Below are 23,243 nucleotides of genomic sequence, written 5' to 3'. Positions count from 1 at the left end.
ATGCACAACTTTACAACACAAAAATCAATCAAATAACACAACATCAACTGACCACCAATGGATAACTGCTGCCCAAACCCACTCTACGACTTCAACGAACGCTTTACGACTCCCGTAACACACTCCTGCAACTGATATACACAACAGACCGCCAGAACAGACACACGCTTACGACCGCCATTCATCCACTCCCATTTATTCTTCCACCAATCTCTCTCTCTCTCTCTCTCTCTCTCTCTCTCTCTCTCTCTCTCTCTCTCTCTCTCTCTCTCTCTCTCTCTCTCTCTCGCAACCCTTGGAGATGTTGTCAAATATAAACTACCATTATTACTCCTCCATACTTACAAGCTATTCACATACAAATAGCGAACTTGCCGACTTAGCCTACTATTTGGCTAAGTCTGACACCACTTTTTATCATTCAACTATAGGCAATCCCTGGTTTATGACAGTTTCGGCTAACAACGTTCTGAGGTTACAACACTTCAATTATATTCATCAGAAATTATTTCCAGGTTTACAGTGCATATTCCAAGGTTACAACGCTTACAACACCAATCTGAAGGAAGAAATATGTCTTCAAAAAGGCAAAATAATCCAATAAAACAGCAGTTTACATAGTTTTTAATACACCCAAGGCATTAAAAGTAAGGTTTTCTTATGATTTTTAACGATTTTCGACAATGTTCCAGCTTACGACGTGTCTCAAGAACGGACCCCTGTTGTAAACTGGGGACTGCCTGTACTCATTTATTTTCACTTAACGTTTTATAACTTTATACTGCTTAATTTTCTTTAAAACAGTGAGCTACTTTATTTAACACATTTAGCCTACATTCCCAGGGTAGCCTACCCATAAGTCAACTACTACTTAATTTTTCTCAGAATCTGCAGAACATTACCTGTGACGTTCATCTTCCAAATTTGTGACCTTCATAATTATCGCTACAGGCAGTCCCCGGTTATCATCGGGGTTCCGTTCTCGGTGGGATGCTGATAAGCAAAAACCGCTATTAACCGAAACTCTACGATTCATAGTGCCTTTATTAAGAATGTTATGGTGCCATAACTCTATAATTAGCACCTTATGGTGCCAATAACCAAAACTCGGCCTGTTATGGCACCATAATCAGCGATTTCATGGGGCTAGACAAGTGCCATAAAACTAGATTGCCATTAACCAAGTCCGCTGAGAACAGGGGACTGCCTGTATTAGTTCCTTCGTAATTTATTTTTATGACAAAAATAAAGAGTCAATCTCGGAGATCACTAAATGAATTCGCCATCAAAAGGTATACAAAACACACTAGCATCTATTGAGGAAAATGGACACTACAGTGAACCCCTATATTCGCGGATTTCTCTCTGGAGCACATACCCCATTCACAGAAAATTCGCCTATTCGCGGTATTTTTCTATGAGAAATACCCACAGATTCCTGTTTATTTTTAGTTTCATCATAAAATGCCCCTTTTGTGATAAAACTATTAAAAACACCAGGTATAAACATTTTTAGTGAGTTTTTCTTGAGTTTTACCTAACAAAAAAGATATTCTTATAATAAATTAAGGCTTTGTATATACTTACCTAGTAATTATATAGCTATAGTTTCCAACGTTCGGCAGCCTAATTATAATTTCCCAGGTAGTGCTTCAATTGTTCAGGGTAGACATAACAGTGCTGTCCCCAGACTCGAAGAAGCGGCAGCAGACACTGGCAGAGCAATATAAGATGGCTGACCTCGGCTTCCCACAAGGATGAGGCCGGAAGGAGGGGGGATGGCCTGGCCAGCCCGCGGAGGGGGGTAGCGAGCCTAAATAAAGTGCGCTAGCAACCCCTCCAAGGACGGGGGACCCCCTAGCCCGAGAGTCTTCCAACTCGCCACCATCTTGGACGCCTCCGACTCTGGAATAAATGAGAACGATGAAAAAGCCTCCCCACTTCCCAGGAATCAAAATCAAATTAACTCCCGAAGAAGAAGGGGCGATATTACAAAAATCAGCCAAGTGGCCTCCCGATACTTCCAGCAATAAATCAATGGAAGAAAAGAAAGGAGACACAGGAACAACGCTACTATGGGGGTTGAAGACTGCAGGAGATGAAGCATCGGGAAGAGGCGAAAGACCTTCCCATGAAGGAAGAGTCGAAACTCTCCGATGCTCTCCCTTGCAATATGTCTTGGTAATCACTCTATAGCGAAGAGTTGTTTGTTGGGGGAACGGGAAATGCATCTTCTTCAAGAAGGTCTGCAGCGAGGAGGCATTCGCGCACGTGTTGGAGGCACCTATTCTCATGATTGAGAATCTCCCAGGTATGTTGCAGAACTCAGCAGGCACTGTCGCATCGTTAGAAATGCCGCATGTTATGATGCAACATTTCGTCGAGATCCTTCTAAAAAGTTCCTGTCGACTAGGGAGTCTGTGACGTTCACCGGTTATGCTCCGCCTTTTCAGCCCCGCCCCCAGATCGCCATATATATATGCCCTGAGGAAGTAGTAAAATCAGATAATCAGAGAGAGATAAGAGAAGGAAGGGACGAAGGATAAGAGAGGAAGAAGATGCACGAGTGTGTGATTGGAAACGAGTTAAGTCGTCCATAGTCGGGGAGAGGGAGAGAAGTTAACTCGTCCATAGTCAGGAAGAGAGAGATCCCGACGTAGAGCAACCTTTCATAGAAGAAACTTCCTACAAGTGTTTTTGAGGAGTAACCTGCCCTTTGAGTATCAAGAATAGACAGTGCTTTCTACAGTAGGGAGTCAAGAAGACGTCTGGAGTCCTACAATTCTCCTTTGAGAAGCCATCGCTTCGAGCATTGTTTTTCGACAGCTGCAAAACTGGCCAGCAAGTATTTCAATACGGCATCGTTTCCCCAGTTCACATACTGTAAGATTTTATTTTTGTTATGCAAATAGGAGAAACCATTCTGAATTCACCTTTGTTTGTAAGCTTGTAAATAAACTTTTGTTCTTTTTGTTTCTTTCTATATTCGTATCCCGAGTTTCAACTATTGGTGTTGAATCCTTTTTGTTTATTATATTAAAGAACCTGTAGCAGACCTCGGTGTCCGTAACACTATAAAATGACTTCCACTGCTCTTAGGCCATGCCCGGCATTCCGTGCAAGGATTCATTATAATAAAAAATTAGAACAGCACCTGCTACATGTGATGTAGCGTGTTTGTTTGTTTGTTGCGATCAGTCGCTGCCGAAGCCAATAAACAAGAACACGAAAAACTTGGAATTCCGAGGCACACACGTTGACGAGGCCGAGAAGGAGCAGAAGAAGCCATAATATTAGTCAAACACACTAAACACAATCGAAACAGGTAAAGGCCAAGAGAGGTTAAACACGACTCTCACCCACACGGTTAAAGAAAAGACTGACGCAGTGGCGTAGTTGAGTGGCCCTTGACCACTCTTCACTCGATCTACGCATGCGTTGCCAGATCTCACAAGATTCCTTGCTTTCATGTGTTTTTCAACCGGATCCAGCAAGGCGTTAGAAATTATCCTATTGTTAAGACCGAAGGTTTGTTCGTGTATGAACAAATCACATCCTTGGAGTCTTGCAATATCTAACACTATCATTTTAATTTCTTTCAATTACCAATGAAAACCTTACAAACTGGTAACAGGTATTTGCATGATAAAAAAATTAATCAAAATACAAACCTTAATGAGGAGAAAATCCTCTTCTACTGTAAAAGGTCCTTTGGAAATATCTGGGTCAATCATTCTCCATCGGCTTTGGATCTGAACACGACTGAACCCCACAAAATGTTGATGAACCTATGCAAAAAGTACACACTTGGTATATAAATCACAAATACATATACATATCAACACTTATAATATTATCATTAGTCTTCATGTAATTCTGTCACTAAATGAACAAATCTTGTTAATACTAACATTTGAAGCTAAGGTAATGAAAATATTGAAAATTCATGCACAATTCATATAATAAAAACCATTAAAAGTTATTGCTCAATGCTCAATCATACTCCATTAATTTTCATTTTTAGATATTTTCAATTGCAATCCACACATATAATGCCTGGAAAAACTTTTACAGCCTCTGAACTTCATTAAGTATGTGCAGAAAAGTCTTAACAACAGTATACACTGGCCCTTTATAAATTACACATTCAATAACTGTTGCACGTTTTATCAAGCTGATGCAGCAGGTGCAAAAGGGCATGAGGTTCCATTGCTTTATGATTTCCTAGATGCTTCTGTCTTCTTTCTCTTTAAATCTTTTAAATTATATTATGCACCCTTTTCATAATTATTCTCCCATTCTTTCTTTATGATAAAAAAAACTCCTGCTTGTACACAATTCTATTCATGCTAACATAACTTTATCTACAACTTTGATTCATCACTACATTCCTCATCATTCCTAACCCCTTACTCCACAATTCTTAATTAAGTTTAACCAGATCAGTGAGTTCAATGGCTAATCTCATATAAGATTTGCTAAAGCAATCCATCACAACAACTTTACCCTTATTAAGGGATTTTGACGGAGGAAAAGCTATTTCTGGGCAAGGACCTGTGTCGCCCAGTGAAATGATTCCTTAGCACTCATTTCTAGGGTATAAATATTGCTATTAATACCAGAGAAAAAAGCTAATAAGGAAATGCCAGAGTATTCTGGCTCGCTCACCTTATTTAAGGTGTCGGTATGGTATCTGGGGCGAGTGAAACCACTACCAGAGGTCCCTTGCCATTTAGTCTCTTCCTCCTTCAATATCCCTCGTCTACAGAGGAGCCGATCTAAGCCCCACTACTCGCTACCACTACGGCTAGCGCCTCGGATCTCATTCCTGGAGATAGCACCCAAGCTTGGGCCAAATAGGGAGAGAAAAAAGAAAAAGGGGTGGGATTTCACTGGGCGACACAGGTCCTTGCCCAGAAATAGATTTTTCCTCCGTCAAAATCCCTTTTCTGGGCTCAGCCTGTATCGCTCCATGAAATAGTACCAGAGAATTGGCCCCACAAGCTTGGAAGAAAGGATGTATACAATTAACTAAGTTTAAGGTAAATTAAAACTCGATTAAGATTAATTGTTATAATCCAGATAAATAAGTTACAGTAATGAGTAACAAGAAGTTTAAATGAACCTTAAAGCTAACTATGTACAACATAGGGCTAAGAAGCCCGTTGAAGCTTATACAATACAAATGGTGCGAACAAGGGAACTAGTCCAAGATACAAAACAAAACTGAAATCCATTACAAATATATACATCAAGTGCCATCCAAGGTACAGTGCGACTAACAATGATGACTGAGCTACAGCAAGAATGCTAGCGAGGCAGGTAGGAGAGAGAGATGTAAGGAGAGACATAGAATAAACTACTTACTACTAAGTTAAGCAGTGTCAGGGGAAACTGTGTTTCCGGCTGCCACTGCTGGAAATTTAAGGGCTTCTAAGGACTTTAAATAGTGGCGTTTGAATACTGTCAGAGATTTCCAGCCTGTGTACTTCTTCAGATCATCAAAATTCATATGTTGAAAATAATTAATAGAAGTGGCTACTGCCCTAACATCATGTACCCGTGGGAAGGATTGTGGGTTAGCATGTTTTATATTGTGGGTTAGCATGTTTTATAAAGTATAAAATCTGTTGTCTAATTCCTTTTAAGGAAATGGTGCCACCTTTTTCCCTAATGAACAGAGGACCTGAAGATACCAGGGCAGTTCTGCTTAAATATGCTCTTAGTGAATTAACTGGACATAAGGAGGTTCCTGTGGAAGTGGGACAATTTTCCATGGGGCCCACCTATCCTGTGGGTCCTCATTTTTAGCTAGGAATTGACGATCTGGAGAAAGTAACACTTCTCCTGAAGGGAGAAACTCTATATGATCTGGTTCTCTAGATCAGGGGTCTCCAAACTTTTCAATGTAAGGGCCACATTATATATTTTCCACATTTATGCAGGCCAAAGGAAAAAAAAATCAGTGTCAGTAATTTAATTTCCTCAAATATTACAGTATAAACATGGAAAAATTAAAACATATCTTGTTGGAAAAAATCAGGGTAAACTAAATAGATTCCTGCCTTTAGTTTTATGCAACCAAATTAGTGTGACGAATGATACTGAAGTTTTGACTTCAAAATTTCATTGAAATCAGGTTCCAGATTAGAGGAGCCAATTGTAACAATTGATTTCAAATGATCATCAGACAAATTTGCCCGATAGTTAGATTTCACATACTTCATTTTGGAAAATGTTTGTTCACACAAGTATGTTGTACCAAAAATGGACACAAAACTACAAGCAAACTTTATCAAATTTGGAAACTGATCTGGCTGCAGGCATTTATAAAACCCAACCAGATTTCCTTCTCTATACTTATCTTTCAGTCTGTCATCTGCCTGGAGATCAATAATTTCCATTTGAAATTGAGTTGGAAGATTTTCAGCATTGCAGTCAAATGGATTATGAAAGAGCCTGATTTCATTTGCTGTGGTATTAAGGTCAGCAAATCGCTCCTGAAACAGTTTTTTCAAATCTGAAATAATTTCATTTGCAAATGAAGAAGGAAATTCAACTTTACTTTCTGCATGAAATTTTTCACATGGTCTTCAAGTAGCGCAAGTTTTGTTCTGAATGCCTTGACATGAACAAAGTACTCACTGATCAAATTTGTTTTGCCTTGCAACTTCAGATTCAATTGATTCATATGACCTGTCATATCTGCAAAAAATGCCAATTTCCAAATCCATTCACATTCTGATGCCAGTAGTGCGATAATTATTTTTTCAAGGCCACCACACAGGGATTTGTTTGCCGGGCCAGATGAAATTATGTGGCGGGCCGGATGTGGCCCGCGGGCCATAGTTTGGAGAGCCCTGCTCTAGATAGAGCTGACAGTTGAGAAATTCTGGCTCCTGAGGCCAAACTTTTTAGGAATAATGTTTTCCTTAAGAGAGCTATATAATCACATGAGTCGTTATTAGTGTCAGAAGCCAATTTAAGGACATCATTTAAGAACCATGAGACCGACTTGGGTCTCTCAGATGGTCTGAGTCTAGCACAAGCCTTGGGGATAGATGAAAAATAAGAATCTGTTAGATCTATTTTGAATACAAATTGGAAGATCTTCTTAAGAGCCGATTTGGTAGTAGTAATGGTACTAGTTGCTAATCCTTTCTCGAACAATGTTCTGAAAAAGGTTACGGCCAGATTCGTGGTCATGGTTTGTGCATTGAGTCCTTCAGAAATACTGCTAGTTTCTTAATTGCCGATTCGTATTGACGCAAGGTCGATTCTCGTTTGTCAGATTCTAAGAACCTGATGTTTTGAGGATCGATGTTGGCATCTTTCTGAGCTGCAAACTTCATGAAGTCCATAAAGTTAGGGCTTTCTGAATTCCTGAGGAAGCGGACACAGTCCGCGATTGTACTAGTTGTGTCAATTTGGGATTGGGAATCCCTTGAGGTCGGAGTCCCAATTCCAGTAGAAGAGGGAACCAATTGCTCTTGGGCCAATTGGGGGCTATTAGAGCGATGTGACCCTTGAACGTCCTGAGTTTGTTCAGGACTTTCAAGAGAAGATTCACTGGAGGGAAGAGGTAAATTTTCTTCCACACATTCCAATCTATAGCCATCGCGTCCGTGGCGTAAGCCAGAGGGTCCAGGTTGGGAGCCATGTAACAAGGAAGTTTGTAGTTCGACTCTGTGGCAAAGAGATCTACCTGAAGCCCTGGTACTTGTTGACAGACCCATTTGAATGACTCCTGGTCCAACGTCCACACCGACACTAGCGGAACTGACCGTGATAGCACATCTGCCACCACGTTCCTTACTCCCGCTAGGTGAGTGGCTGACAGGTGCCATTTGCTCCTGTCTGCCAGGGAAAATATGGCTATCATGACATGGTTCACATGGCTAGATTTGGAGCCACCCCTGTTTATGCAGTGGACTACCACTGCACTGTCTAATACCAACTTGATATGAGACTTCTTGGCTGGATGAAGCTTTTTTAGGGTGAGGAACACTGCCATAGCTTCCAGTACAGTGATATGTAGCTGGCGGAATGGTAGGGACCAGGTTCCCTGTACCTTTTTGTACTGTGAGTAGCCTCCCCAGCCGCTTAGTGAGGCATCTGTGTGGATCACTAAAGCCGGCGGAGGGAATTGCAATGGAACTGACTGTGACAGATTCTTGATCTTCGTCCAAGGGCAGAGTCTCTTTCGTAAGATCACCAGGATGGGGGCAAGCTTGTCCCGGGATCTTTTGTTTGCTTTTGATCGCCAAACCCGGTTTATGTCCTTTAGTTTGGCTTTCAGAAGAACGTCCGTTACTGAAGCAAATTGGAGTGAACCCAAGATCCTTTCCTGGTTCCTCCGGGACGTCTGTTTGCTTTTGAGAAACTGGCTTGTGGCTTTGGCTATTTCTCTCCTTTTCAATGGCGGTACTGATAGAGTATGAGAGTTTAAGTCCCATTGAATTCTTAGCCATTGGAAACGGGACTCCGGCGTTAGCCGAGATTTGGTTCTGTTTATCTGGAAACCTAGATGTTCCAGAAACCGGATTACTTTGACCGTTGCCTTGCGGCATGCTTCGATGCTTGTGGCCCACACAAGCCAATCGTCTAGATAGGCTACTAGCATTATTCCCTGAGACCTTAGTTCTTGAACAACTGTCTCTACCAACTTTGTAAATACCCTGGGAGCTATGTTGAGCCCGAATGGCATCACTTTGAAGGAGTAGGCCTTCTTTCCCAGTCTGAAGCCTAGGAACGGGCGGAAGTGTCTCGCTACCGGAACATGATAGTAGGCATCTGTAAGATCTATAGAGGTGGTGACAGCCCCATGGGGAAGTAAGGTCCGCACCTGTGAAATGGTCAGCATCCGGAACCTGTCGCAGTGAATGAATAAGTTCAGACGGGATAAGTCTAGAATTATTCTTCGCTTGTTTGAGTCTTTCTTTGGCACGCTGAACAAGCGACCTTGAAATGTTAAATTCTTGACTCTTGATACTACTCCTTTTTGAAGGAGTTCTTGGGAATACTCGACCAATTCCGCTATTGTTTCTTGATAAAAGGAGTTGGATGGAGGGGGGCCTTGAAGACAAATCCACCCTAGACCTTTGGACACAATGCTTTGGGCCCATTTGCTGAACCTCCACCGATCCCGATAGAGATACAGCCTCCCTCCTACCTGGGGATTCTCACTGGTTTGTGGAAGGACGTCCACCTCATCCTCCACGGGAACCCCTGCCTCGGCTTGTGGCTCTTCCGGCGCCTCGGCAACGGAAGGAGCCTCTAGCTCTGCTACCCCTGCCAAACCTATTGAAGGCTTGAAACGGCTGAGTTTCAAATGCCGGGTTGTAAGCAGGAGAGACAGCATAGGAGGTTGAAGCCTGTGCTTGCTGAGACGGTTGCATCAACAGCACAAACTGCTGTTGTGGCTGCGCCTTGGAGGTTGATGGTTGCGGTACCTGAAATACCGGAACTGCCTGTACCAGAGTTTGTTGTTGGGGGGCCTGGAAGGGCTGGAACTTCCTAGGCCTCTTCTTTGCCTTGGGATTCGTTCCGGCGGACTCCAGTTTTCGTTTGGAAACGAGTCCCCAACGAACCCTTAGGCTCTGGTTGAACCTAGCCGCCTCGCAGTGCACTTCGTTCACTAAGGAGGCTGGGAAAAGGTCAGTGCCCCATATAGATGAGTCGATCAGTCTATTGGGCTCGTGGCGGATCGTAGCTTCCGCCAGCATGTGCTTCCTACAATTCCTCCAAGCTATGATGAAATCATACAAGTCACATTGCATTGAATACAATAGTGACTTGGCAATGATTTTAAATAGCGCCTCTTCTCCGTAGATAAGAGACGATACCTAAGTCATAGTCAGGGAATTGAGAGACCTGCTGAGCCTCATCCTGGCGTCATATTCGGTCTGTATGAGGCCTTCAGATAGCCTAGGTAACCTTTCGCTGAAAAGCGTGATACCGCAGTCCGGCTTAAGCTTACCTACCGAGAAAGTGGCTGGAAGGTCCATCCAGTGATCGGCAGTTCCGGGGAGAAGGGAAGTCAGTTCTGTCTCCCAGAGCTGAGGCATAGGCTCGTCTTTCATGGCTGCCTGTAATGTTAACTCTGCCACCTTAGACGTGAATGGTATAGGCATGTCCTCGTCTACGGTGAACATCGTAAACGGGCTCTTGAAAGTAGTAACCTTGGTGTTAGTGCATTGCCACTCTTCTAGGTTACGTATCCATGCCTGTTGGGCTTCGTCCCGGGGAAGGATTACCATCTCCTTCGGGACCTTGTCTTCCCTCCTCATAGCTACTTCCGTCAGTCGGACATAGCCTATGAAAGGGGGCTGGAGTCCTTCCGGATAGAACTCAAAGTCCTCAATCCTTTGAGTTCCACAGCCCTCAATCGTAAGCATGCCCACTACAAACGGAGAGTGTGCGGCAACCCTCCATGGGTTGTTCGGCTTGAAGGGAGGAAGGGTAGACGAATCCAGCATTGGCAAGCTCTGGGCTGCTTGGCCGAATTGCGCAAGTCCTGTCGCCATATTGTCCTGGAGACCAGCCATGAGGTTCTCCTGGGTGACTAGTCTATCCGAAATGGATTGGATAGACTGCCCTGATGCTTCTATGGTGGAGGATAGTTGAGCAAACATTTCTTGGAACTTGGACTGAACCAAGTTCCCGATCATGCTGCCCATCTGCTGCATAATATTTGCGGAAATCGAAGGGGGAAGGCTCTGCCTTCACCTTAGGAACCTTGGAACTAGACCCCTTAGCAGAGGATACCTCGGGGTTGGAGGAGGAGAGTTGAGCCTTCTCCTTAGAAGTCTTGGTCCTCGACCCTTTTGAAGGGAGAGTCAACTTTGCCTTGTCAGCTCCGGGATGGTGAGCCAGAAGCTTAGCGACATGGCCGGTTCCTGACTTCTTGGACAGGGACTTTTGTAGTGATTTGTAGTCTCGCTTGCCTTTAATTTTAGGGATCGCCGAAGTGGACTTCGGTCTGACCGACTGAAGTCCCCCGGTGAATCCCTGGAAAGAGGTAGAAGTGGAAGGAGAAGAAGCTCTAGATGGGCTCAAGGAAAGCCCTTGAGCCCCTACAGTACCTGCCTCACCAACACTCTTACCGTGACCCATGTCGTCCACAGCCATGGGCTCGAGGTCCAGGTCAAGAGCTGCTACATCTTCCGCGACCTCTTGAGTGGCAGCTTCCTCAGGGGGTTGTGCGACCGCTTCTTGAATAGTAGCGATCAAGGGAGCTGCCACTTTGGGGTCCACCGCTGAAGTACTCTTCCCTGCGGGGAAGATGAGAGTGGCCATCTCCTTGGAAAGGATGTAGGGTTGGCCCTTGGCAACGTTACGGCCAAACCCACCTACGCATATCAAAATGTCTTAAATTTCATTGATCCTCATTGTATCATTGTGTTTAGTCCGGAGTGTCACCTACCTCAGAGGAAACTTGGTCCACTAACTCATAGCAGATCAAGCAGTTCTCGTGGTGCCAGACCACGGACTTATTGAGGCGGACCGCACAGGTGGCGTGAGTCCGGCAGACCTCGTGCCCACAGGGATCCTGGAGGACAGCATTGCAGCCTACCTCCAAGCAATGGGTAACCTGTAAGTCAAATGATACATGAGTATCATCATCAACCTTCCGGAGCTGGTCCGTGGTTGTGATATGCCATTGACGCCGGAGTACTACGGCGTTAACAAACAATATTACAATAAAATATGACCCAGTCTCGACCTGCTCTGTTGCCGTGCACCTGTCGAAGCATCCGGCAGGGGTAGTAGGAAAAGGCTTGAAACAGTGTGTCTCCGGCGATGCCGGAGTTAAAACTTTTACACTGAATCAGGATAACAAGCTATTCCCATTACGTCGGAGTAAGGAGTAGTCCAAACAGGCACCAGGTGTGGAGCAGGAGGTGACCAGGTGGAGAGTTAAAATACATGGCGGAGTTTGACAACTCCGCCGTAGTAAATAACTTATAACAGGGTGGGAGTTAATACCTGGCAGAGTTAGACAACTCCGCCGCCGTAAAAACTTAGACTAATAGCAATGGATGTCATTATGCATGCATGCAACATAGGGTATCCCTTGAAAAAGGCCGGAGCCTCAATATATGAAAGTCAGCTATCCTAATATCGGGCCTGGCTTATGCCGGGGTCCTGAACCCGCCGGAGCGGAGTGAGGATGGGCTGAATATATAGCGAGAGGGATACTCGACCAGCGAGCCGAGGAGAACCGAGCTCCACCGAGCCTGGTGGCTAACCAAGGCTCGGCTGAGCAGGGCTCCCCCCTACTCCCAGGGAGAGAACGGAATGGTAGCGGGCCAGCTCACCGAGTGTCCTCCCAGACGCCTCCCCCTATCTCCCCCTAGAGGAGGGGGTGCTCGGATCGGCTGCCTGAGACAGCATGAGCGAGCATCACTCCACCGAGGTGGGTGAGATGGGGGGGACTGGGAGGGGTCGGAAGCAAGGTGCCTCGTACGCGGTCGCCTGGAAACACTCTCGGCAGGGTGAACAGACACGCGGTGAGAAAGGCCAAGCGATCGAAGGAGGCCTATAGGCCAACTGATGCCATCTCAATGAACATATAACACATAAAATAACTATCCTGTCCTAACATGGGGGGAAAGGAAGTAAAAATGAAGTGAGAGAAAAAGAACTGAGTCCTAGAGAAGCTGGGCTAAAGCCAATCGAGAAGATTGGGCAAAAGCTTGGCAACTCCGAGCAGCTAACCTAGATGTCGTGACGAAATAATCGAGGGGCAAGTGGCCAGGGAGGCTCGAGGACAATAGGGCGAAAGGACCAGGGTCCTCTGCACAAAGGGCGCCTAAAGAAGAGGTAACCTAACAACTACAAAGATACATGCATGTATGACAATCTAAACTGGAAGGCTAACTGGTAGGCTATGAACCGAGAGCATGTGCTCGGTCGAAGGCTATCCCTCGTGAACGGACTAATAAAATACGAATAATATTAAGAATAATATTAACGTCAATCAAATGCATCATTGATACTCCAAGTATGGTACTGCTAAGCAATGCATCGAGCCCAATAGGTATAGGAGACCAATTGGAGCACGTAAACAAAGCAACATGAGGTAGCGAGCCGAGCATGGCGGCGCGGGAACGGCGCCGCATGGGACGCCGTTCTATAAAAACCGAAATAATTTGGCAGATCCTAAATAGCGTCAACCATTAATAGCAGTACTTAACTTGGATACAACAACAGCTTGACGTTCCATGATGAAAGAAAAAGGGGGATATTCCAGAAACACAATCACAAGCAAAGAGAACCCATGCAGCGTGAATCGTGCTATCTCCAGGAATGAGATCCGAGGCGCTAGCCGTAGTGGTAGCGAGTAGTGGGGCTTAGATCGGCTCCTCTGTAGATGAGGGATATTGAAGGAGGAAGAGACTAAATGGCAAGGGACCTCTGGTAGTGGTTTCACTCGCCCCAGATACCATACCGACACCTTAAATAAGGTGAGCGAGCCAGAATACTCTGGCATTTCCATATTAGCTTTTTTCTCTGGTATTAATAGCAATATTTATACCCTAGAAATGAGTGCTAAGGAATCATTTCACGGAGCGACATAGGCTGAGAACAGAAATTAATGAAGTCAAAGTTTGCTACCATGGAATGAAGTCAAAAGTGTGCTACCATGGAAGAAACATTCTGGCAACTGTTCATACCTATTGTTATGGAATAATAAAATCAATAGTCTTCCCAGCATCCTTGGTTTAAACAATGTTTGCGCAATCATTTGTCTTACTATCTTGTCATGCTTTGTCTCAAGATACATGACTATGATACATTGTCTTCTCTGTTACATAATACTCTTCTTGTAGCCACCTCTTTATATACGTACACAGAATGAGGAATAGTAAAACATTTCAAGAGAAGTTTGATCATTATGATTGCTTTTGTCGCTAATTTTCTTGGCATAAAGTCAAACTAACAATTTTTGACAAGTTCAACAACTTTCTCGAACTCTGTTCCATCAATTTATCTCACGGTACTACCATTTTCCGACCGTTTCCAAGCAGTCTAATCAGTCTGTATACTAGTACATTTTCCTCTGTATAGTATATTAGTAGAATTCTACAATACTATCACATTCCTCTCTTTCAACATGCCTAACTTAAATACTTCTTTTGTAATGCAGAAAAAAACTATTGAAAGAAGAGACTATCTCTCCAGAGCTTTACAGAAGCAACAATAACAAGTGTATTTATTTTACCTGGTACCATGGAATGTGATTGCCAACACGCAACATATTAACTGTATTCAACAACTTATCGGAATCCTTTTTGGTCCACCTACAGGGTTTCAATGCAGGCTCAATGAAAGAGACATATCGCTGCATTACCTAAAAAAATAAAAAAAGATTAAATGTATTCCTCCTCATTCACTAGGGCACTGGTTCCCAAACATAGGTTTTAAGATATGACGAGTCCCAGCTGAGGACCCCTGCCAATCAACAGTTATCATTACCATACCAGGATACCCAGTACAAAATAGTGCATTTAATATTTCCATTGTTCCTGCACAAGTAAGTATGTACAATAAATCTCGATAACACAGCACTAGGATGATTGAGAATCAGTGACACATATTTTCCATTATATACAAATATATTTTTTCTTGAGTTGAAAAAATATTAATTTTTTCTGTGTCACGGACCCGTTAGGGTCTTCTCCTGGGGCCCCCAGGGGTTTGCAGACCCCAGTTTGGGAATCACTGCATTAGGGATTTGCAAATATAAACCATCTCCAGTAACATACTATATTAAGATTACATTATACGTATACATTTTTATTGGTTAAAAAGGGCATTAAAACTAGTTAAAGCGATGCATACCTGGTAAGCAGTGCGGTTAGTATTCATGTCTTTGGAAATCTTTTCATAGTCGGGCAGCTTTGTTCGTAAATTCATCACTGCCATCTGAAACCAAATGAACATTTCATACAGATACAGATACTACTGTTATTGTTACACAGAGGACAAAAGTACAAAAAAATAACTAAAAACTGGAAAGAGCAACTACACTGTGATTAAATTCACATATTTTGAAGACTGACAAAACATATATTTAAAGCACCCTAGATAAAGGGCAACTTAAGGAGTTAAAAGCCACAATTATGTATATAAGACTGTATTTTTCAAAATACAAAAAAAAAATAGTTGTAAAAATACAGTCTCATATACATTATTGTGGCCTGTAACTCATTATTTCTGGTCACGGTAAAGTGATGCACCACAGAAAAAGCAACTTTTCTAAATTAAGGACCAAAAGCCCATAACAGATGTAAATGCTGAGATATCTTGACTCTATTTTTCAAAAGAAAATATAAAAGCTACTCAGCAAATATGTTGTTGAATGAGTAGAAAATTAAAGTTATGAGATACAAGTTCACAACTCAAAGGTAATAAGTTACTCTAAAAATGAACGACTGATTGGTCATTGAGGATGTACAGAACAATAGCTAAAACTTAGGGACCACAATAAAATATTGAAATTTCATCATCTTCATTCTGACTTTTATCCTTTTATCCAAGTTTGGGAAAATCAATATTAAGGCCTCTGGTTTGTTGGCTATAAAAAATACAAATTGATGAAAAAATCAAAATTTTTGATAGTAAAATTATATTTTTATAATAAAATTAGATTTTGTATATACTTACCCAGTAATTATATAGCTTAGAGTTTCCTACCCCATGGGACATATTCTACTCTAAAGCATTAAATCATGTAATGGTCTTGGGTATTGAAAAATGACATAAAAAAGAAAACAAATATGATAAGCAAAGATTGTTTATGCCTCCAGTAGATCGATAACAGAATGGGCTTAAAGAGCAAAAAATGACTGAAAACTGAGAAAGAGGCTGTTCTTATATCTTTAGTTTTGCTCCCAACAAGGCCAACAGACACTCCACAACACTGTGTCTCAAACATGAAGCCCGTATAAAATGAAAGACCACATGTTTACGCAGAGGAAGAGACAAGTTCTTACTGTAACTTCCTAGGGTATGGATGGTCCTCTGATTCCTGTTGCAATGAAGGCTGGAAGTCTTTAGCCATGTAAACAAACAGGAATGTACTGCTTGACGAACCTTCTTGTCACTTCGAACTGCAAAGGTTGGTTCAGGGCATAACTCTTCTGTTTACCCTGGAAGCAGAGCTATCAGGGTAGGCGATGTCTCCTAATGTTCACTCCAAATCGTGGTTAACTAGTAATTTACACTTTTACAAATTAAGAGAAAATATAAGACAAAAAACTGCTATATTTGTCTGACCAATCATTCTGAATCATCGCAGTGGTCTATGAGTTAAGTGCGACTAAACTGAAGACTTTGAGACTTCTGTTGTACCGTGGGGTAAACAGTTTTTGTTTGAGATTATGATGACCAACCGCCATCAAAATGAGGACTTGCGACATACTCCCGATCGAGCTCCGATAAGTACTTGTCTATGTCCCTTGGTTGGAGGCCCCCCAAATTCCTACGAATGCCCCTAAGGACGCCCCGATACTTCCTAGGGGTTACTAAAGGCATATGAGACACACGTTGTGACCCTAAACCACTTTCATCCACAGGTGGCCGTGGCATTGAGGCGCCAGGTCATCTTGGGTGCTTGGTCCTTCGCCAGCATCCAAGTCCAGAATACGCCTCACACGATCCCTTCCGACAGGTAAAACGCGCCTTTTGCGTTCCATACGTCGTTGAGACATCTCTATGAACGTCCTGTAGCAACACAGATACTCAAAGTCTCGCACAAGTTCGGAAAAACACGATTGCGGCAAAAGATCGCTCTCGGACGACACGTCGCTGATGCTGGCTGATGCGAGAAGGAGGCATTTCGCGCATGTGCACTTGGGTCACGCTTCTAAACAAAACAACAGCTTCATCCGTGAACTCCCAGCATCCCCCAATGCACGTGATTCAAAAGTTTTCGGCTGGTAGGCCTATAAGTATTTTTCCGCGAATTTAAAAAAAACTTTTTTATGTCGATGTATAATACGTCCAATCGGCACCCGGGAGACATTTTATCTCGACGTTTAATACGTCCAATCGGCGTAAGAGGGTTAACTGCTGATAGTGCTAAATAAAAGGTTTCATAGTAAATTCAGATGAAGTTTAACCCTGCATTTAAACCATAGAGAGAGACTGATATAGAGATGTAGGGGCTTCAATCTCAACACCCTAATAGCGCTGATCCTCAGCGAGATCTAACAGTACATGATGCAATACCGAGGAAAGTATGGAACGATAACTTTGGAAGTAGACAGTGAAAAGTCTTACTATCTCTAAACAGATAACATTGACATCTACAAGGTTCCAGACGATGAAAATTCCTCTAGAATGGCACCTTCAGCAATACACAGACCACTGCTTCTGACCCCAGGCCATGGCTGTCTCAATTAAGGACACATCCTATGTTAACTTGAAAATCTTCTTATTGGGAGAAACATTCTAACATCTCCAAGCAGTTAAGGAGATGCATAAGATAATGGAAGTGTATGGAATTGTGTAGCAGAGTTGATTTCCTCTTAACGGGAGAATGAGAGACATCTACCAAGAGCATTGGAAATTCTGAAATCATTTGCCCTGAGACTAACAGGTCTCTACAGGAGACACTAAGCAATTCTTGAACTTGAAATTGCTCAACAGTATTTACAGTAGATACATGGGGCAGCTCTATGAGTCTGAATTAGGCCAAATTTTACAAAACATCCACTACTCAAGCCTGAGGGCCATCAAAGAAGTAGTAATTGTTTGGGTGTTCCTGTTCATCTACATGCTAGTAAGTCTAAAACACTGTCCTTCCATAGAATGAATGATCAAACCAACATGTTTCATTTCACTCAAAGCAGCAAACTTCCCACGAAAACTTTGTTTCTGAAAAGGAATAAACCTGGTAAGCATCCTGATGTTCGTTTTACTGCCGACATCTAAAAAGTTTTACCATGTGTAGTATTGACCATTCTATGTTGAATGAAAGTGTAAAGACACCAGTTTAAGCTCTCTGTGTTGCACAGCAGGGGAAAAAATCAAAACCTGGACTTAGGCTTAAGAACAAAATAAGCAATTCTTGGTTACAGGGTTCATCCTACAGTCCTGGAGCCAAAGATGGTTCTGGATTACTTAAAAATTTAATTAACCTTATTTGTATGTCGTATTCTTACGGAGAAACTGTACATTAATTGAGAAAATGAAGCAATCCCCAGTAAGGCCATGTTTCTTAATATGGAAAAGCCTTTACCATATAGGAAGTTTCCTTCAGGCCAAAAATTCTTCAAGAAGCACATGCCTATTTGTCTTTGACTGACAATCATGCACAATTAAGTATCATCCCCACATCACTAGATAATAATGGGGATATAGAGAATTAAAAATGAAAAGCATAGAAATTGGGCCAGAAGAAGCAACAGGTCCTTGGCCTATGGAATACTGTTGACAGAGTTGGCCAACTTGAATCATTGATTTGGTAGGTGTTTTGCTCCTAAAGTCGACACCGTCCACCAATGGACAACGAAGTCCCTGACAAAACTTATATAGGGCTGTACACTAACCCAAACAAAGTGCACAGAAAAGCAATACCTTCTTGTAAACACATCTTGAAGGAACTTGTGTGACTGAGGATGTATTGGTAAGTGGAATACAGTAGTACCTCGAGATACGAAATTAATACGTTCCGAGGCGCCCTTCGTATCATGAAGTTTTCGTATCTTGGACCACATTTTACATGCAAAATGGCTAATCCGTTCCAAGCCCTCCAAAAACACCCCATTAAATTATATTTCCAGGCCTAAAACACATGTTCTAGGGTTACGACGCCGATCCGACGGAAGAAATATGACTCCAAAAAGGCAAAATACTGTACATACTTGAGTAATATTCAACTGCATGTAATGTTCAACCCCATTTTTACTGCATATATTAGGACTTTAGCATATGTCCCTTATCAATAAGCCTAGCCTATGTTAGCGGTTGCTACTGTAGCCTAGTCTATGATTCTGACATCTAAACCTAAGAGCTAAAAGCTTAGAATATGCCAATAAAATGTATAAATAATCAGTATGTACTCATTTCAAATAATTATTAATTAATCATTAACTATAATACACAAACAAACAAAAAAATAACCTTCCAATCGATTGTTTACATTCAGCTCTTACCCGTCTTACGAGTCCCCAACAAACGCCAAGCAATCATTTTTCCTAGCACACAGTAAGCCATAAATTTTCATTAGTATCTCTCTTCAACTAATGAAACTACCAAACAGTATAATAACCATTCATTTCTATTCTTTATTCTATCTTTACCTAATGGAGATACCGAGTTACTGACAGGTATAATGAAACATACGTATACGTAACGTAATAATAAAACAGAAGAAGAATTCTAAAAAATACGTATGTATTTGTTGGCAGTCTGATTTATTTTATATTTTATGATATCTAATTCACAATTTTTTTTATTAAATGTATTGCATGTGCTCATTTCAAATAATTATTAAGTAACCATTAACTATAATAAACAGCTCATTTCAAATAATTATTAAGTAACCATTAACTATAATAAACAAACAAAAAAAAGCTTCCAAACTTCTGTTTACATCCAGCACTTACGAGTATCGAACGATCGCCAAGCAATCACTTTACACAGTAAGCCATAAATTTTCATTATCTCTCTTCAACTACTAAAACTACCAAACAGTATAATAACCATTCATTTCTATTCTTTATTCTATCTTTACCTAATGTTTTTTTTTTTTTATTAAATGTATTGCATGAATAAGTTTTTCCATTTACAGCATCCTTTTACCAATAGAATACTTAAAGCACAAGGGGTAGATGCTGACCAATAGGAGAGCAGGACCTTATGGGGTGACTATCATCAGGAACCAATGGGAGAGCGGGAGGATGGTGGCGAGTTTACTCAGTTGGCGGCGCGGGAGTTTTAAAATTGTTCTCGGTGGTCCGGGCGAATCTCGGGACTTTACAGCAACAACCTTTTGTATCTTGAAAACTTTTCGTATGTAGAGCTGTAAAATTTTTCGTATTTGCTTTCGTATCTAGTTTTTCGTAAGTTGAGCCTTTCGTATGTCGAGGTACCACTGTACGTTCTGCATGCGTACCTCAAGTCTGACCGTTCTTTGGAAAGGGACTAAATCCATGCTAGAAAACCAAAAAGTATGTGGGTAGATACTTCCTGTTATTCAGTCTCAAAATGTTCAAGAATATCTCTAATTGGTTATGGAGCTCGTCCCAGAGAATTACTACCTGGACCATCATTCCCTCTATATACAACTTCCTACTAAAAAGAGAGACTTATGAGAGATTTATGCTGAAGAAGACAAAGGAAGCTATAAAAGGGAGATTAAACCAGTGGAAGACAACCAGAAAAGAATCACAACTACCCTTCACCGTTTCCACCATGTAAGGTACTGGTCCCAAGTCCCTCCATGCATGTCAGGAGGTTGCAAATGTCCATAACCCAGAACCTGAGGTCTGCAATTATCCCTGAAAGGTATAAAACAAGACTACCAATAGATACTCCTGTATCACCTTAACCCGAGCTGCATAACCAGACAGGAAGCCAAAGTGTTCTCACTTCTTCCAAACCAAGTGAGTATAAGCATGAGGACATTACCCTGCAGCATCAGAAATGAGTTAACTGTCTTCCTTGCTAAACTCCCGCTGGCACCAAACCCTTAAAGCTGGCTTCACAAACTCACTGAATTGGCGCCTCCACCTCTCTAAGCTGACACCGAGATGAGACAACGTAGCTAATGAGTAAAAGGTAACAACTCAACAAGCCAAACTGAACCTCCATCAGCTTGTCTGTCAGTCTCGAGTTCATTTCCCCACAGGAAAGCGCAAGAAAGCAAACCTCCTACTAATGACAGTTTAAGGGCCACACACACACACACACACACACACACACACACACACACACACACACACAGACGTTGTCAAATGGAACTCCATAACTCCTCCATATTGGTTCTCTTCTCCATTATTTAGAGGCGCTGAAATACACAAAGACAAGCAAGACATTCTCTATGTGGCCTCTTTCCTCAACAAAATGAGGACACAGCAAAGCGTAATGTTGCAACAAAAGTCGAACAGCCCGAACAAGTTCCTTCAACTCCATTTCAAACTCTTCTTCCGCCAGCAGGCAACAGGAGGTAAACAAAAGTGTGTTGCTTGGCGACAGAAAGCAACACTTGTCAATAAGAGGTGACAGCAGCTGAGTGGCTGTATTGCATCTACCTTGACACGAAAGGAAGACAGTTTTAAGTGACTCAGGAGTCAACTATGTCCACGAGTCAACTACGTCCACACAAGTCAACAACGTCTGCACGAGTCAATTGAGGGAAAGGAAACGAGGCGCAAGAACATGGGAAAAATTGGGAGGTGGTGGGAGAGGAGTTACAACAACTCTCCCACCTCGTCTGAAAGGATTGTACATACTTGAAAGCATTCCTATATGAAATGTTGTTAGAAAGCTCTGAAGCTAGAATAATATCTAACTTGGAGAGAATCTTAGATACTATAGACAGTGTAGACTTGAAAGAGAAACATTAATCGAGGCAGTAGTAAGAGATTTGCTGATAGCCGAAGAGAAAACAGGTAAAGAACGAACACAAGCATTACGAAGAAAGAGGAATATGCAAGCAGACGAGAATTTAGAATAACCAAAACATGAGAGAGATAAACATTCGACTGAGTCGACGTAATATCTAAATGTGTAAAACTCGCTACAGATACATTATCATCTCAATAAAATTATCTATACCTATATTATATATTATTAATCCTATGCATGCTAACACCTCAAACTAGGTGTTGATGACGGCAGAATGCGCCTAAGGAGCAAGGATTAATGCTTACTGAAACGGTCCTTATGTGAACGCTTTAACGGTACTTAGCCGAAAGCTTTAAACGAGATTCAGACCATGAAAAGGGTGAAGTAGGTATTGGAGGGCACAGAACCCCATCGTCCTGAGAACCAACCCAGTTCCCTGGCAGCGGACATTATCAACTGTCACGGGGCAGTACTAGGCTCGGGCTACATACAGATGAGGGCACCAAGACCTTACTTCTAATAGGGAAGGCGAAAAAGAGCGCACACTATGGAGGGATTTGGAATGTTCCTGTCACGAACTCAGTTCAACTTGTATCAGAACTAAAAATAGGTTTAATGCTATGTTCTAACTTTTCATTACACTTTTCCTGAACCCAATGGGGAGCAGAAGGCAGAGCTACATAGGAAGTCAATACTAGTGCTACCAAAATGCCTAGTCTGATTAGGGATAGCTATAGATGAAGGGATACTTGGTAGGATAGAACTGACAGGTTTTAAATCCTGATCTAACTAATTGCTTTCGCAATCTATTAGTTTCCCGTCTTTCCTATATCTGACATATTCAGGCATAAATTTCTCAGAACAATTCCCTACATTCTTCACATCTAGTAGTTCCATGATCAAATTCTGTACCCTTGGAAGTACAAACCGAATGTTAATCAACTTCCAATTTCAACATCCTGGTTACACCAAAATCATTCTTACATAGCCTGATGTTACTGGTTTTGCTTCTGGAGGAAGATATCCAAGGAAAATGAAATTACAATACCGTAAACAGGTGTAAAACAGCCAAACTTCATAGAATACCAACAATCCCCTAATCGCAATGGCGGCAAGGAGACTTCTGACAAGAGCTAAAACATTTGAAACACACCTGGAAGGGAACAGGTAACCTAGACAGTCATCCAGACAGCCATTCGATTTTTTGTTTGAATGCAGACTCGCCTAATTGGTGCAGAGATATAGCTAACTTTAACAGTAAGATTCATCACATAATAAGGGTATTGGCTACCGACCATTAACACAAAGCAAAAAGGCGGCTAGCAAGGCTATCACAAAAAGTGGGTTTGCATATTAATTATTAGTCAATTATTAATATCAAACTCAGTATATATATATATTCATTCAAAATAAAAAATTAAAGCTCCCACCGGGAAAATAGTAATTAATGCCTAGTCAGCAAGAGCTCACAAACACACGTCTTCATCTGATGACGGCCAAAAGCAAAGTGGAGTGTTTATATCTGGGCAGGCGGGCCTACCTGCCTACCAGACAGTAGTTACTGCTTAACCACCTTGTCCAAGAATCAATGGCCGTATTCCAGCCTTTGCTGAAAGTAATTCCTTATGTAAAGGACCAAGGGTTTGTATATTGTGTAGGAA

At 42.0% G+C, this 23,243-nt stretch overlaps 1 protein-coding gene across 2 annotated transcripts in view; it reads right to left on the bottom strand.

The window, feature by feature from the left end:
- Window positions 1-23,243, bottom strand: part of LOC135219304 (uncharacterized) — a 347,240-nt gene that overhangs the window by 149,218 nt on the left and 174,779 nt on the right. For both annotated transcript variants that reach the window (XM_064255961.1, XM_064255960.1), the window contains exons 9-11: window positions 14,848-14,931; window positions 14,228-14,356; window positions 3,672-3,788 (exon numbers count right to left, since the gene is read on the bottom strand). In XM_064255961.1, the coding sequence (XP_064112031.1) occupies window positions 3,672-3,788; window positions 14,228-14,356; window positions 14,848-14,931 (330 nt within the window). The remainder of the gene's footprint in view (window positions 1-3,671; window positions 3,789-14,227; window positions 14,357-14,847; window positions 14,932-23,243) is intronic.

The sequence above is a fragment of the Macrobrachium nipponense genome, chromosome 1, assembly GCF_015104395.2.
Source record: "Macrobrachium nipponense isolate FS-2020 chromosome 1, ASM1510439v2, whole genome shotgun sequence".
NCBI lineage: Eukaryota > Metazoa > Arthropoda > Malacostraca > Decapoda > Palaemonidae > Macrobrachium > Macrobrachium nipponense.
Note: the sequence above shows the minus strand (reverse complement) of the source record. Positions and strands in the feature narration are given on the sequence as shown.